Raw genomic sequence first — 14,487 nt, 5'->3', positions numbered from 1 at the left:
CCATCCACCTCACTACAAATAACTCAGTTTCATTTCTTTTTATGGCTGAGTAATATTCCACTGTATATATGTGCCACATTCTTTATCCAGTCATCTGTTGATGGACATTTAGGTTGGTTCCATGTCCTGGCTATTGTAAATAGAGCTGCACTGAACATTGTGCTACATGACTCTTTTTTTTTTTTTTTTTGGCTGTGTTAGGTCTTCGTTTCTGTGCGAGGGCTTTCTCTAGTTGCGACGAGCGGGGGCCACTCTTCATCGCGGTGCGCGGGCCTCTCACTATCGCGGCCTCTCCCGTTGCGGAGCACAGGCTCCAGACGCGCAGGCTCAGTGGTTGTGGCTCACGGGCCTAGTTGCTCCGTGGCATGTGGGATCTTCCCAGACCAGGGCTCAAACCCGTGTCCCCTGCATTGGCAGGCAGATTCTCAACCACTGCACCACCAGGGAAGCCCTACACGACTCTTTTTGAATTATGGTTGTCTCAGGGTATATGCCCAGTAGTGGGATTGCTGGGTCGTATGGTAGTTCTATTTTTAGTTTTTTAAGGAACCTCCATACTGTTCTCCATAGTGGCTGTATCAATTTACATTCCCACCAGCAGTGTAAGAGAGTTAGTTCCCTTTTCTCCACACCCTCTCCAGCATTTATTGTTTCTAGATTTTTTGATGATGGCCATTCTGACTGGTGTGAGGTGATACCTCATTGTACTTTTGATTTGCATTTCTCTAATGATTAGTGATGTTGAGCATCTTTTCATGCATTTGTTGACCATCTGTATGTCTTCTTTGTAGAAATGTCTGTTTAGGTCTTCTGCCCATTTTTAGATTGGGTTGTTTGTTTTTGTGATATTGAGCTACATGAGCTGCTTGTATATTTTGGAGATTAAGCCTTTGTCAGTTGCTTCGTTTGCAAATATTTTCTCCCATTCTGAGGCTTGTCTTTTGGTCTTGTTTATGGTTTCCTTTGCTGTGCAAAAGCTTTTAAGTTTCATTAGGTCCCATTTGTTTATTTTTGTTTTTATTTCCCTTACTCTAGGAGGTGGGTCAGAAAGGATCTTGCTGTGATTTATGTCATAGAGTGTTCTGCCTATGTTTTCCTCTAAGAGTTTTATAGTGTCTGGCCTTACATTTAGGTCTATTGAGTTTATTTTTGTGTATGGTGTTAGGGTGTGTTCTAATTTCATTCTTTTATATGTAGCTGTCTATTCCTAGCACCGCTTATTGAAGAGGCTGTCTTTTCTCCATTGTATATTCTTGTCTTCTTTGTCAAAGATAAGGTGACCATATGTGTGTGGGTTTATCTCTGGGCTTTCTATCTTGTTCCATTGATTCAGATTTCTGTTTTTGTGCCAGTACCATACTGTCTTGATTACTGTAGCTTTGTAGTATAGTCTGAAGTTGGGGAGCCTGATTCCTCCAGCTCCATTTTTCTTTCTCAAGATTGCTTTGGCTATTCGGGGTCTCTTGTGTTCCCATGCAAATTGTAAAATTTCTTATTCTAGTTCTGTGAAAAATACCATTGGTAGTTTGATAGGGATTGCATTGAACTTGTAGGTTGTTTTGGGTAGTATAATCATTTCCACAGTATTGGTTCTTCCTGTCCAGGAGCATGGAATATCTCTCCATCAGTTTATGTTATCTTTGATTTGTTTCATCAGTGTTTTATAGTTTTCTGAGTACAGGTCTTTTGCCTCCTTAGGTAGGTTTATTCCTAGGTATTTTATTCTTTTTGTTGCGATGGTAAATGGGATTGTTTCCTTAATTTCTCTTTCTGATCTTTCATTGTTAGTGTATAAGAAAGCAAGAGATTTCTGTGCATTACTTTTGTATCCTGCAACCTTACCAAATTCATTGATTAGTTCTAGTAGTTTTCTAGTGGCATCTTTAGGATTTTCTATGTATAGTATCATTGTCATCGGCAAACTGTGACAGTTTTACTTCTTCTTTTCCAGTTTGTATTCCTTTTATTTCTTTTCTTCTCTGATTGCTGTGGCTAGGACTTCCAATACTACATTGAATAAGAGTGGCGAGAGTGGACATCCTTGTCTTGTTCCTGATCTTAGAGGAAATGCTTTAAGCTTTTCACCCTTGAGAACGATGTTTGCTGTGGGTTTGTAGTATATGGCCTTTATTATGTTGAGGTAGGTTCCCTCTTTGCCCACTTTCTGGAGGGTTTTTATCATAAATGGGTGTTGAATTTTGTCAAAAGCTTTTTCTGCATCTGTTGAGATGATCATATGGTTTTTATTCCTTAATTTGTTAATATGGTGTATCACATTGATTGTTTTGCCTATATTGAAGATTCCTTGCATCCCTGGGATAAATCCCACTTGATCATGGTGTATGATCCTTTTAATGTGTTGCTGGATTCTGTTTGCTAGTATTTTGTTGAGGATTTTCACGTTTATGTTCATCAGTGATTTTGGTCTATAATTTTCTTTTTTTGTGATCTCTTTGTCTTCTTTTGATATCAGGGTGGTGGTGGCCTCCTAGAATGAGTTTGGGGAGTGTTCCTCCCTCTAATTTTTTGGAAGAGCTTGAGAAGGATAGGTGTTAACTCTTCTCTAAATGTTTGATAGAATTCACCTGTGAAGCCATCTGGTCCTGGACTTTTGTTTGTTGGAAGATTTTTAATTACAGTTTCAATTTCATTACCTGTGATTGGCCTGTTTATGTTTTCTAATTCTTCCTGGTTCAGTCTTGGAAGGTTGTACTTTTCCAAGGCTTTGTCCATTTCTTTCAGGTTGTCCATTTTATTGGCATATAATTGCTTGTAGTAGTGTCTTAACAATCTTTTGTATTTCTGTGGTAGATGTCAGTTGTGATCTCTCCTTTTTCATTTCTAATTTTATTGATTTGAGTCCTTTCCCTTTTTTTCTTGATGAGTCTGGCTAAAAGTTTATCAATTTTGTTTATCTTCTCAAAGAACCAGCTTTTAGTTTTATTGATCTTTGATATTGTTTTCTTTGTTTTTGTTTCATTTAGTTCAGCTCTGATCTTTTTGATTTCTTTCCTTCTACTAATTCTGGGTTTTCTTTGTTCTTCTTTTTCTACTTGCTTTAGGTTTAAGGTTAGATTGTTTGAGATTTTTCTTGTTTCTTGAGGTGAGCTTGAATTGCTGTATACTTCCCTCTCAGAACTGCTTTTGCTGCATCCCATAGGTTTTGGATCATCGTGTTTTCATTGTCATTTGTCTCTAGGTATTTTTTGATTTCCTCTTTGATTTCTTCAATGATCTCTTTGTCATTTAGCAGCGCACTGTTTAGCCTCCATGTATTTGTGTTTTTTACTGTTTTTTTCTTGTAATTGATTTCTACTCTCGTAGCGCTGTAGTTGGAAAAGATGCTTGATACTATTTCAGTTTTCTTAAATTTTCCAAGGTTTGATTTTTGACCCAAAATGTGATCTATTCTGGAGAATGTTCCATGTGCACTTGAGAAGAAAGTGTATTCTTCCACTTTCAGGTGGAATGTCCTAAAAATATCAACTAAGTCTATCTGGTCTATTGTGTCATTTAAAGCTTCTGTTTCCTTATTTATTTTTTGTCTGGATGATCTGTCTATTGGTATAAGTGGGGTGTTAAAGTCCCCCACTATTACTGTGTTAACTGTCGATTTCTCCTTTTATGGCTGTTAACATTTGCCTTACGTATTGAGGTGCTCCTATGTTGGGTGCATAAATACTTATATTGCTACGTTTTCTTCTTGGTTTGATCCCTTGATCGTTATGTAGTGTCCTTCCTTATCTCTTGTAACAGTCTTTATTTTAAAGTCTATTTTATCTGATATGAGTATTGCTACTCCAGCTTTCTTGTGATTTCCACTTGCATGGAATATCTTTTTCCATCCTCTCACTTTCAGTCTGTATGTGTCCCCAGGTCTGACATGGGTCTTTTGTAGACAGCATATGTATGGGTCTTGTTTTTGTATCCATTCAGCCACTCTGTGTCTTTTGGTTGGAGCATTTAATCCATTTACATTCAAGGTGACTATCAATATGTATGTTCCTATTACCATTTTCTTAATTGATTTGGGTTTGTTTTTGTGGGTCTTTTTCTTCTCTTGTGTTCCCTGCTTAGAGAAGTTCCTTTAGCATTTGTTGTGAAGCTGGTTTGGTGGTGCTGAATTCTTGTAGCTTTTGTTTGTGTGTAAAGCATTTGATTTCTCCATCAAATCTGAATGAGATCCTTGCTGGGTAGAGTAATCTTGGTTGTAGGTTCTTCCCTTTCATCCTTTAAATATGTCCTGCCACTCCCTTCTGGCTTGCAGAGTTTCTGCTAAAAGATCAGCTGTTGACCTTATAGAGATTCCCTAGTATGTTATTTGTTGCTTTTCCCTTGCTGCTTTTAATATTTTTTCTTTGTATTTAATTTTTGATAGTTTGATTAATGTGTCTAGTCATGTTTCTCTTTGGGCTTATCCTGTATGGGACTCTCTGTGCTTCCTGGACTTGTGACTATTTCCTTTCCCATGTTAGGGAAGTTTTCGACTATAATCTCTTCAAATATTTTCTCAGACCTTTTCTTTTTCTCTTCTTCTTTGGGACCCCTATAATTCAAATGTTGGTGTGTTTAATGTTGTCCCAGAGGTCTCTGAGACTGTCCTCAATTCCTTTCATTCTTTTCTCTTTCTCTGCTCCCTCACAGTTATTTCCACCATTTTATCTTCCAGCTCACTTATCCGTTCTTCTGCCTCAGTTATTCTGCTATTAATTCCTTTTAGAGTATTTTTAATTTCATTTATTGTGTTTTTCATCACTGTTTGTTTGCTCTTTAGCTCTTCTAGATCCTTGTTAAATGTTTCTTGTATTTTCTCCATTCTGTTTCTGAGATTTTGGATCATCTTTACTATCATTACTCTGAATTCTTTTTCAGATAGGTTGCCTATTTCGTCTTTATTTATTTGGTCTTGTAGGTTCTTACCTTGGTCCTTCGTCTGTAACATATCTTTTTGTCATTTCATTTTTTGTTTTTGTTTTTGATGGGTTGGGCTGTATTCCTGTCTTACTGGTAGTTTGGCGTGAGGCATCCAGCATTGGAGTTTGCAGGCCGTTGGATAGAGCGGGATCTTCCTGCTGAGAAGAGGACCTCCGGGAGGCCTCACTCGGATTAATATTCCCTGGGGTCTGAGGTTCTCTGTTAGTCCAGCGGTTTGGACTCAGAGGTCCCACCGCAGGAGCCCGGGCCTGACCTCCGGCCTGGGAACCAAGATCCCACAAGCCATGTAGCATGCCAAAAAAAAAAAAAAAAGGAGCAAGACAATAACAAAGAATAAAAAAATAAAATCAGAAAGATAAAAAAACATATTAGGAAAAATAGAAATATAATTGAAACAACCAGTCACTGGGGGTTCCTCCCGTCCCCTTAGGTGTCTGTGGTCCCTCACCGGTACCTGTTAGGTGCCCTAGTTTTCTGTCCTTTTACTTTTGAATGCGTACATTTCAGAGTATATAAACCTCTTGTGTTCTACTTTTGTTGCTTTCTTAACTGCAGACCTCTGCTTGGAGAACAACCATGTTCCATAGAAAATTAACATTTTTTAATTGCTTCCTTCAGAGCAAATGATCTCAGAAGGCAGATAGTTGACTTAGTTTTATTGTGTGATTAGATATATGGACTTTCTGTATTCCATAAATAATTCATTTCTTTCTTGGTTTTTAGTTAGTTTCTACCTTAATATATAAGTATAAATTACAAATTCCCACTTCTAAGGTCAGTCAGTAAGCAGATTTTGAAAAAGCTTTGAATTACTTGTAACATTTTATATCTTGACATAGCTATATTATAGCTGATTATTTAATACTTATTTTTCTCTTTACATTCTCTAGAAGTATTATAAATTTGAGGTATTTTGGGAAAGTTGCATATTTTAGGACATCAATTTTGTATTTTATTAACTTGTTAATTATAAACCTTGATTTCTTTTATTAGCAGGATTATTTTCATATTTCTTTCCAAAAGTATTGTGTTTCATAAACATTTATTGAGTGTTTTCATTTATTTATTTACTTACTTACTTCATTGCCGTGTGCGGGCTCTCTCTAGTTGCAGCTAGTGGGGGCTACTCTTCGTTGTGGTGCGCAGGCTTCTCATTGTGGTGGCTTCACTTGTTGCGGAGCACAGACTCTAGGCATGCAGGCTTTGGTAGCTGTGGCACGTGGGCTCAGTAGTTGTGGCTTGCGGGCTCTAGAGCACAGACTCAGTAGTTGTGGCGCACGGGCTTAGTTGCTCTGTGGCATGTGGGATCTTCCCAGACCAGGGCTCGAACCCATGTCTGCTGCATTGGCAGGCGGATTCTTAACCACTGCGCCACCAGGAAAGTCCTATTGAGTATTTTCTACATACTGGCCACTTAGACTAGGCAGAGGGGTTCAAAATAAATGACATCTGGGGGACTTCCCTGGTGGTCCAGTGGTAAATAATCCACCTTCCAATGCAGGGGACGCAGGTTTGACCCCTGGTTGGGCAAGTAAGATCCCACATGTCACGGGGCACCTAAGCCCAGCACCACAACTACTGAGCTCGTGCACCTCAACGAGGGAGCCCGTGTGCTGCAAACTACAGAGCCCACGCACTCTGGAGCCGCCTGCCCTGGAGCCTGTGCTCCACAACTAGAGGAAAACCCGCACGCCACAACGAAGAGCCCGCACCCAGATGAAAGATCCCATATGCCTCAACGAAGACCCCGCATGCCGCAACTAAGACCTGACGAAGCCAAAAAAATAAATAAAATTTTTTAAAATCCAAAATAAATGACACTTGACAATCCTTTAATCTTCAAAGATTTCAGTCTTTTGGACATCTTGAAATAATACTTGACTTGTCTGGAAAGGAAAGGTGTTTATTCTACATTCATAGAGTCGTCTAGATAAGTGAAGCTGATTTCTTAAAATAGTAAAATTTTAAAATGAAAATCCTTAAAAATTGTCTTGAACATCTTACTGCATTCTTCAGTTGAATAAACTGAACCATCTTAATTTTTTTGTTGTAATTTACATTTATCACTATTAACATTCATTATTCTCAGATGTTTTTAACTTCATGCTTCCAGCTATCATTTTTTATAGCTCTTAATGTGCACTATCTCTTTAAATTCACATCTCTCATACAATTTATTCCTAATTTGTTTGGGACTGAAGCCTCCAAATGTCCAGCCTTTTAAGAATTATTCTTACTTAAAAGATCTGAGTAATGGCCTTGGGGTGAATAGGTGGATGTAGTTTTTACCTCTGATTAAATTTATGAGTTTTTTAAGTATACAGCTAAAAATGGATTCTCCCTAAGGTATTTTCAGTTTCAGTATCATTTTAAGGATTTCATTCTAGTTGCAATCTATTTAGTTTCTTTGAAGTGTTATTGGTGGTTTTATTTATAATTTAAGTAAAAGCTACAATTTGGACAAACCTTAAACATTATGCTAAGTGAAAGAAACCAGATACAAAAAGTCACATACTATATGGTTCCATTTGTATGAAGTATCTAGAAGAGGCAAATCTATAGAAATAGAAAGTGGTTTAGTTGTTGCCAGGGGATGGAAGAAAGGGAGGATGGAGAATGACTGCTAGTAGATATGGAGTTTTTTTGGGGGGTGATGAAAATGTTCTGGAATTAGAGAGTGGTTATGATTGAACAACTTTGTAAATGTACTAAAAACCACCGAGTTGTACGTTATATCTCAATTTTTAAACTCTAAATGGAAACAAATTTTTCTAATAAGAGACCCTTCAAAACACTTTCTGGATCTAAATCTGTACTTTTTCTTTTATTCATTGGTTTATATTTTGAGTCTCTCAAGTGTAATTTACAGTGAAAGCATAAGTTGTGTTTTCCTTAAGGATAATAGAAGTACGGTTGTATGTTAAATGAAAATTAGATAATTGTTCATAAAGAAAACAAGTCTCCTTTACTTAGTAGAATACTGTCGTGCTCTAACTACTTAGTATCATCAGTATGTAGGTATTAAAGAACATATGTATGTGAGTCCTAAATATCTAAAGAATTTTAAGGACTGTCATGTTTTAATAGGAAAGGATAACAATAACTAAAAATAACAAAAAACCATATTAATCTATTTTTCATTAAGCATAAATTATAAAATATTTTTAAGATGTCAGTTAGTCTTATTAATTTTGTTTTCATTACTTATTCTTTAATTTTGATTATTTTTATGTTATATGTAATTTTTTTCTAATTTTGTGACTTGGTCTATGTAACTTTTTCAGTCTTCAAAATTTTTAATGACAGTTTTGCAGGTAGTTTGTCATTCTGGTGTTTGAAAATGAATAATTCCTTTGGGCTGTAAGCTGTTAAGCACATTGTTACGTTTCTGTTTTTAGGCTATGGAGTTACTGGTAGAGAAAGCAATCAGTAGTGCTTCTAGTCCTCAGAGTCCTGGAGATGCGCTGAGAAGAGTTTTTGAGTGCATTTCTTCTGGGATTATTCTTAAAGGTAAGTTTTACTTCATTTTTAATGTTTGTTTTTGTGTTTGATGGTTGAATGAGAACTCTTCTTTATTTTACAAATGGATGATGGTAATGCTTTTTTCTCCCTACGGTGATTGCTGTAGGTAGTCCTGGACTTCTGGATCCTTGTGAGAAGGATCCCTTTGATACCTTGGCAACAATGACTGACCAGCAGCGTGAAGACATCACATCCAGTGCACAGGTACCAGTGTCTTCCTAATCCCAAAGCTTTGTTCTATCACTGCCCTTAAAGTTTTGGGTTTTTATAATTGTCCTTTAGAAAAAATCACTGTAAGTAGACCCTTAGAGAGGATATAATTTAAACTAGATTTCATTAATATACTCTTCAATTTTATTATTTTAACTATGTGCGTGTCTCATTAAGTGTATTATATAAATATAAAAATACAGCAGTATTTTCAGTGTCACTAAATCTGGGTATTACGTTGTATATCAAGATCAGTAGAGAAGCTATTTATGTCCTCTGGATGTACAGAAGTGATATGTTGTATGGTTTATGGAAATTTTTGTTACGTTTTAGCCTTTCCTGCCACTGAAAAAGTCAGCTAATGTAGTAATTAAAAGTGTGGGCCCTGAAGTCAAGACTCCCTGAGTTTGAATACCAGCTCTGCCAGCTCATCTGTAAGGCCTAAGAGCAGTATCTATCTCAAATAGGATTGTTGGGAAGATTAAACAAGTTAATATTTCAATCAGTCTAAAACTGCTATAGCTTTCTTTTTTTGAGTCCGGAAGTGTACTAAGAGGAGAATAAGGTTAATCAGCCCCCTCAAAAAAGGAATTAAGTAAATCTTGTCTTCCTTGATATTGTTTAAAAATTCCAAGATGACTTTTTATGGGAATAATTTCAGTATCCTCAAATTTCGTTTGCTGCTAAATAATTTACAATGACACAGTAGAAATCTCTCCTTGTTAGAATTTAGGAATGTATATCAATCACATGCAGAACAAGAGCTTACAGAGTGTGCACTCCATCCTCAGATGCTATTTTAGTTTTCCTTACTGGAGTACTCTTCTATTTAGAAACTCCTAGTATTAGAAAAAGCTGATGATCAGTAGCAATATGTCTGTGGTAGAAGTGTATTACTACTATTCATTATTATACACCAGATATCTTTGGATATTTTCTTTTAATACAGAAGAAAACATTATTCTGTTTATCTTTGGGAAGGACCTTTTATAAGTATCTCTAAATAAAGAATTAGTATTCTGTTATGATAAATATTTCTAGTTTCACTTCAGAAAATTAACAGCCTTATAACTTCGATGAGATAGAGAAGTACCCAGTACTGCCAAAGATCCAGAACTGCAGGCTTACACAGAATGCTGTATCAAGTTCCGACCAAGATGATTTGGGGACTTTTCAAGGTTTGAAAAGCCAATCAATGTATGAGGAGAGTTCTAAGGAACTAGAATCATCTAATCTGGAAAAAAGTTTTAGAACTGTAAATTCTCACTTGGATGATTGTAGACAATAACTGTATCTCAGCTGAAGAAAATAAACAGGGATTAAAAATAGTCTAAATAGCAGCCACCGTGGAAAACAGTTTGGCACTTCCTCAATAAGTTAAACATAGAGTTACCATATGACCCAGCAGTTTGACTCCTAAGTATATTCAAAGAACTGCAAATGTATGTTCATTAAAAAGTTATACACAAAAAATAATAAAAAATAAAAAAGTCTAAAAAAAAGAAATTTATGCACAAATATTCATAGAAGCATTGTGCATAATTGCCAAAAAGTGGAAACATCCCAAGTGTATATCAACTGATAGATAGGTGGATAAACAAATATAGTATATTCATACAGTGGAAAATTACTCAGCTATTAAAAGGAATGAAGTGCTGACACATAATACAATGTAGATGAATCTGAAAACCTTAATGTAAGTAAAAGAAGCCAGACACAAAAAGTCATGTTGTATGATTTCATTTATATGAAATGTCCATAGTAGACAAATCTATCAAGATAGAAAAGTAGATTAGTGGTTGTGAGGGCCTCAGGGTAGAGGAATTGAGGAATGACTGCTATTGGGCCATGGGGTTTTTTTACGGGTGAGAGGTGGTGATGAAAATGTTCTGGAATTAGAGAGTGGTTATGGTTGAAAAACTTTGTAAGTATACTAAAAAAAACCCACTGAATTGTACACTTTAAGAGGGCAAATTTTATATGTGAATTATATCTCAAGAAATAGTCTAAACAGTTATATTGAAGGTTTAACTACATAGTGAAAATTGCCATTTAATCAAATGACTGTAAAATTTCCTTATATTAGTTTAAAGGGTATATATCCCCCAGAAAACTGGGGAATTATGTCTCAAATAGCTTGTGACATATAAGGTCTTGTGACATTGATGCCTAACATACTCCTATGTATACATAGGCACATAGTGAAAAATCTTTTTTTTAGTTCATGAAGTAACAAGTTGTAGAAGTATAATCCTCATTTTGTAAACCTGGGGAGAGGTGTGTGTGCGCGCGCACACGTGTACCCCATGCCTGAGCCTGTGTACATGGGCATCCACAGGAAAAGTGGGAAGATGAGTGAATATGAACCAAAGAGATGTTCATTCAATAAGTGAGACACTTTTTCTTTTGCTGTATATTGTTTTAGGATTTTTTTAATGAACATTATACTAATTTTTTTTAAGAATTATTTTTTTAACTTATGCTTTAAAAAACAAAACAGCATGCACACATTAAAGCCTGAAAATAAAAACATCAGAACATACGGAGTATTTCATTTGTGAAACTTAATACCGTTCAAGATGTGTCTTTCATTAAACATGCTTTTTTATATTGTCATTTGGGGCTATAAACCTAATAAGAATTAATACTGCTTTTTTAAATTAACTAAATTCTGACTCTTTCTTTTGTTGTAGTTTGCATTGAGACTCCTTGCATTCCGCCAGATACACAAAGTTCTGGGCATGGATCCACTACCCCAAATGAGCCAACGTTTTAACATCCACAACAACAGGAAACGAAGAAGGGATAGTGATGGAGTTGATGGATTTGAAGCTGAGGGGAAAAAAGACAAAAAGGATTATGATAACTTTTAAAAAGTTTCTGTAAAATCTGCAGTGTTAAAAGACAACAGGTGCCCATTTGTTGGCTGTTTTTCATTCATAATGATGTCTACTTTGAAAAAATTATCAAGAATTTAAAGAATTTCATGGAAGAACCAAGTTTTTCTGATATTAAAATCTTTTAATGTACAGTGTTAGGTATTATATGAATGGAAAGACACCCCCCAAAAATTGTGCTCCAACTAGGGGAAAAACAATTGTTCTGATTTTTTTTCCCATTATTTTTGGTTTTATTTACTGGTTGCCCTAGCTCCCCCTATATTTGTGTCTTTTATTAACTAGTCCTATTAAATCTTTACTATATTTAATGCAGTATTTGTGCTCAGTTGCTATGTGTATTTTGATATTTTTATTTAGAGGTTTTGTTTGCTGTTTGATACTAGTTGTTACTTTGTGTTACAGATATCCTTTACCCCCTCTTAATATTTTACAGCAGTACGTTTTTTTGTAACGTGAGACTGCAGAATTTCTTCCTTTTGCTATTCTTTATGTGATGGATTACAACACAAAAAAGTTATCCTGCCATTTAAGTGCTCAGAACTGAATGTTTCTGCAGATCTTGTGGCATTTGTCTCTCTAGTGTGATATATAAAGGTATAATTAAGACAGATTTCTGTTAATCTAATCAAGTTTGCTGTTAGTTGTGCATTAGCAGTATAAAAGCTAATATATACTATATGGTCTTGCGACAGTTTTAAAGCCTCTGCATAACTGATAATAAAAATGCATGACATTTTTGTTTTTAATACTTTTAAAATTATAATTTTAGGTTTGACACGTAGATCTTTGTACAGTTGACTTTTTGACATAGCAAGGCCAAAAATAACTTTCTGAATATTTTTTTCTTCTGCATAAGTGGAAAGGGCATTTTTCATATATAAGTGGGCTAACCAATATTTTCAAAAGGAACTGTATCATTGTGCAACTAACAACAGTAACTAGCCCTTAATTATGAAGACAGTTCCTTATTGGTGTGTGTGAGATTACTCTAACGACTATTACAGTATAATAATAGTTGAATGATCCCTCCCCCCTGTCCCCACACCCCATCACCCAGATAATTTACAGTTCTATTAACAGTGAGGTTGATAGAGTATTGCTGATTAAAAAAAATTAAGGTTATCTAAGGGAAAAAAAACAGAAAATTATTTGGTGTGGCCATCTTACCTGCTTATGTGTCCTACAAAAAGCTAAATATTCTAGCAGTGGTGTAATGAAAAGTTACATCTTACTGTTGATATATGTATGCTCTGGTACACAAATGTCATTTTGTTGTCACAGCACTACAGTGAAATACACAAATAAAAACTTAAATTCATATAATGACTTAAATGTATTATATGTTAGAATTGACATAAATACTTCTGCTTTGAAATGACGTATGCTTCAGTAAAACCATATTCAAATTTATTGGCTACTTACATCTTGTTATTTCTGACAAATGATGCTTCCTGGGCACATAATTTCCAGAAAGTTCAATGGTAATTCAATACCATATTGGTTCAGTTTCTTTCTTGGGTCAGAATCTTCCCCCAAGCTCTTAGAGGACCAGGAGACTGTAGGAGACAGCCGCTGGGGAAACAGAACAGGAGACTCTGGTTCTTCTCCCAGATGTGTCACATACTATCTTTGTAACTCGAGCAAGCATCTTTTCTTTTTTTTTTTTTAATCTTTCCGGGTCTCATTTTAGTCACCCAGTAAAAAATTTGGAATTTTGTTTCTCACAGTTCTCTTACTTAAGAACTGACATTTATCACTCACTAATGACAGACACCATGCTAGCTAGGTCTTACACACGTTTTCCTGTTTAAAACTATCATAACAAACTAAGAATAAGTGAAGGTGCTGTATTTCTTATTTTTTAGGTGAGAAAACTAAAGCCCAGAGTGGCTAATTAAAGTTAATACATCAATTTAGTGACAGAGTTGAAATTGAAAGTCAGGTATCAAAGTTTATGCTCAGCACTTTCCCAGCCTGCTCCCTTCATCTTGCAATTAATTATGTTCTAAAAATGTTCTCAGCCTAAGTTCCAAATTTTTGCATTTAGTTTCAGGTGTCTTCATCCAGATATACAAGTGGTGCCACTTAAATTTTTTTACAAAGATAATTATTTCAGTATTATTTATTTTTGGCACGGCTTAATGGTTTTCACAGTTGTAGCTAGATCCACATTAACCATCTTATATGAAATAAAGTTGACTTGAGTATTTGTTAGTATCTCTTCTTCTGCTTTGACAGTTTTTAAAGAAAATTATAAACTTTCTAGTCAAAAGAAGCATTGGTTATCATGCTAACGCATTCTTGAACCAGTTGTTTCGGCAACTAATTTACTTATCAGTTTTCTCTGCACCTCAAACTAGCTCTTCTTGTTATTATAGTGCATGCTTATGTTTCAGTAATGATAACCCAGATAAAACAAATTGATTCCTCTCAACCATCCCCCAATTACATGATGCATTACAAATTAGATTTTTGTCTTCACCACTATTGTTTCTTCTATTTCTTTAAATAAGCTAGTATTAAAAATGAAAATTTCATGTCTATCCAAAATGATTGTTCCCTTTCTTGTCCAATATCTGTCCTCAAGATTGAGGAGTATCAATGAAAAGGGTGGAGTGAAACTGAGTGAGGCCCTGTAGGGCTTTTGTACTGAATTTGGCAGAGCTAACTTAAAAATTTTTTCCCAATAAAGGGCAAATTTTATAGTGTCATAGATAATATTCATAGCAGTGATCTCAAATTTGTTCATGAGAGTCATGTGGGGAACATTCTAAAAATTAAGATTCCTAAGCCCTAATTCCAGAAATTCTGACTAAGGAGGGCCAGAATAAGCCTGAGAATGTGCATTCTAAGATGACTTCCTCTTAGTTGTTTGTTTGAACGGATTGTTCATAACATGTTACAAAAGTCAAAAATTGTA

The 14,487-nt window shown here is 35.5% G+C and overlaps 1 protein-coding gene across 2 annotated transcripts in view; it reads left to right on the top strand.

Moving 5' to 3' along the window:
- The window catches only part of ZFR (zinc finger RNA binding protein), a 76,956-nt gene extending 63,979 nt beyond the window's left edge, over positions 1-12,977 (top strand). For both annotated transcript variants that reach the window (XM_082382212.1, XM_082382211.1), the window contains 3 exons: positions 8,334-8,445; positions 8,564-8,661; positions 11,361-12,977. In XM_082382212.1, the coding sequence (XP_082238338.1) occupies positions 8,334-8,445; positions 8,564-8,661; positions 11,361-11,540 (390 nt within the window). In that variant the 3' untranslated portion in view covers positions 11,541-12,977. The remainder of the gene's footprint in view (positions 1-8,333; positions 8,446-8,563; positions 8,662-11,360) is intronic.
- Positions 12,978-14,487: the final 1,510 nt, after the last annotated feature.

The sequence above is a fragment of the Balaenoptera borealis genome, assembly GCF_965194805.1.
Source record: "Balaenoptera borealis genome assembly, chromosome: 2".
Taxonomy (NCBI): Eukaryota; Metazoa; Chordata; class Mammalia; order Artiodactyla; family Balaenopteridae; genus Balaenoptera; species Balaenoptera borealis.
The sequence above is the reverse complement of the archived record's forward strand: the minus strand, read 5'-3'. Positions and strand labels throughout refer to the sequence as shown.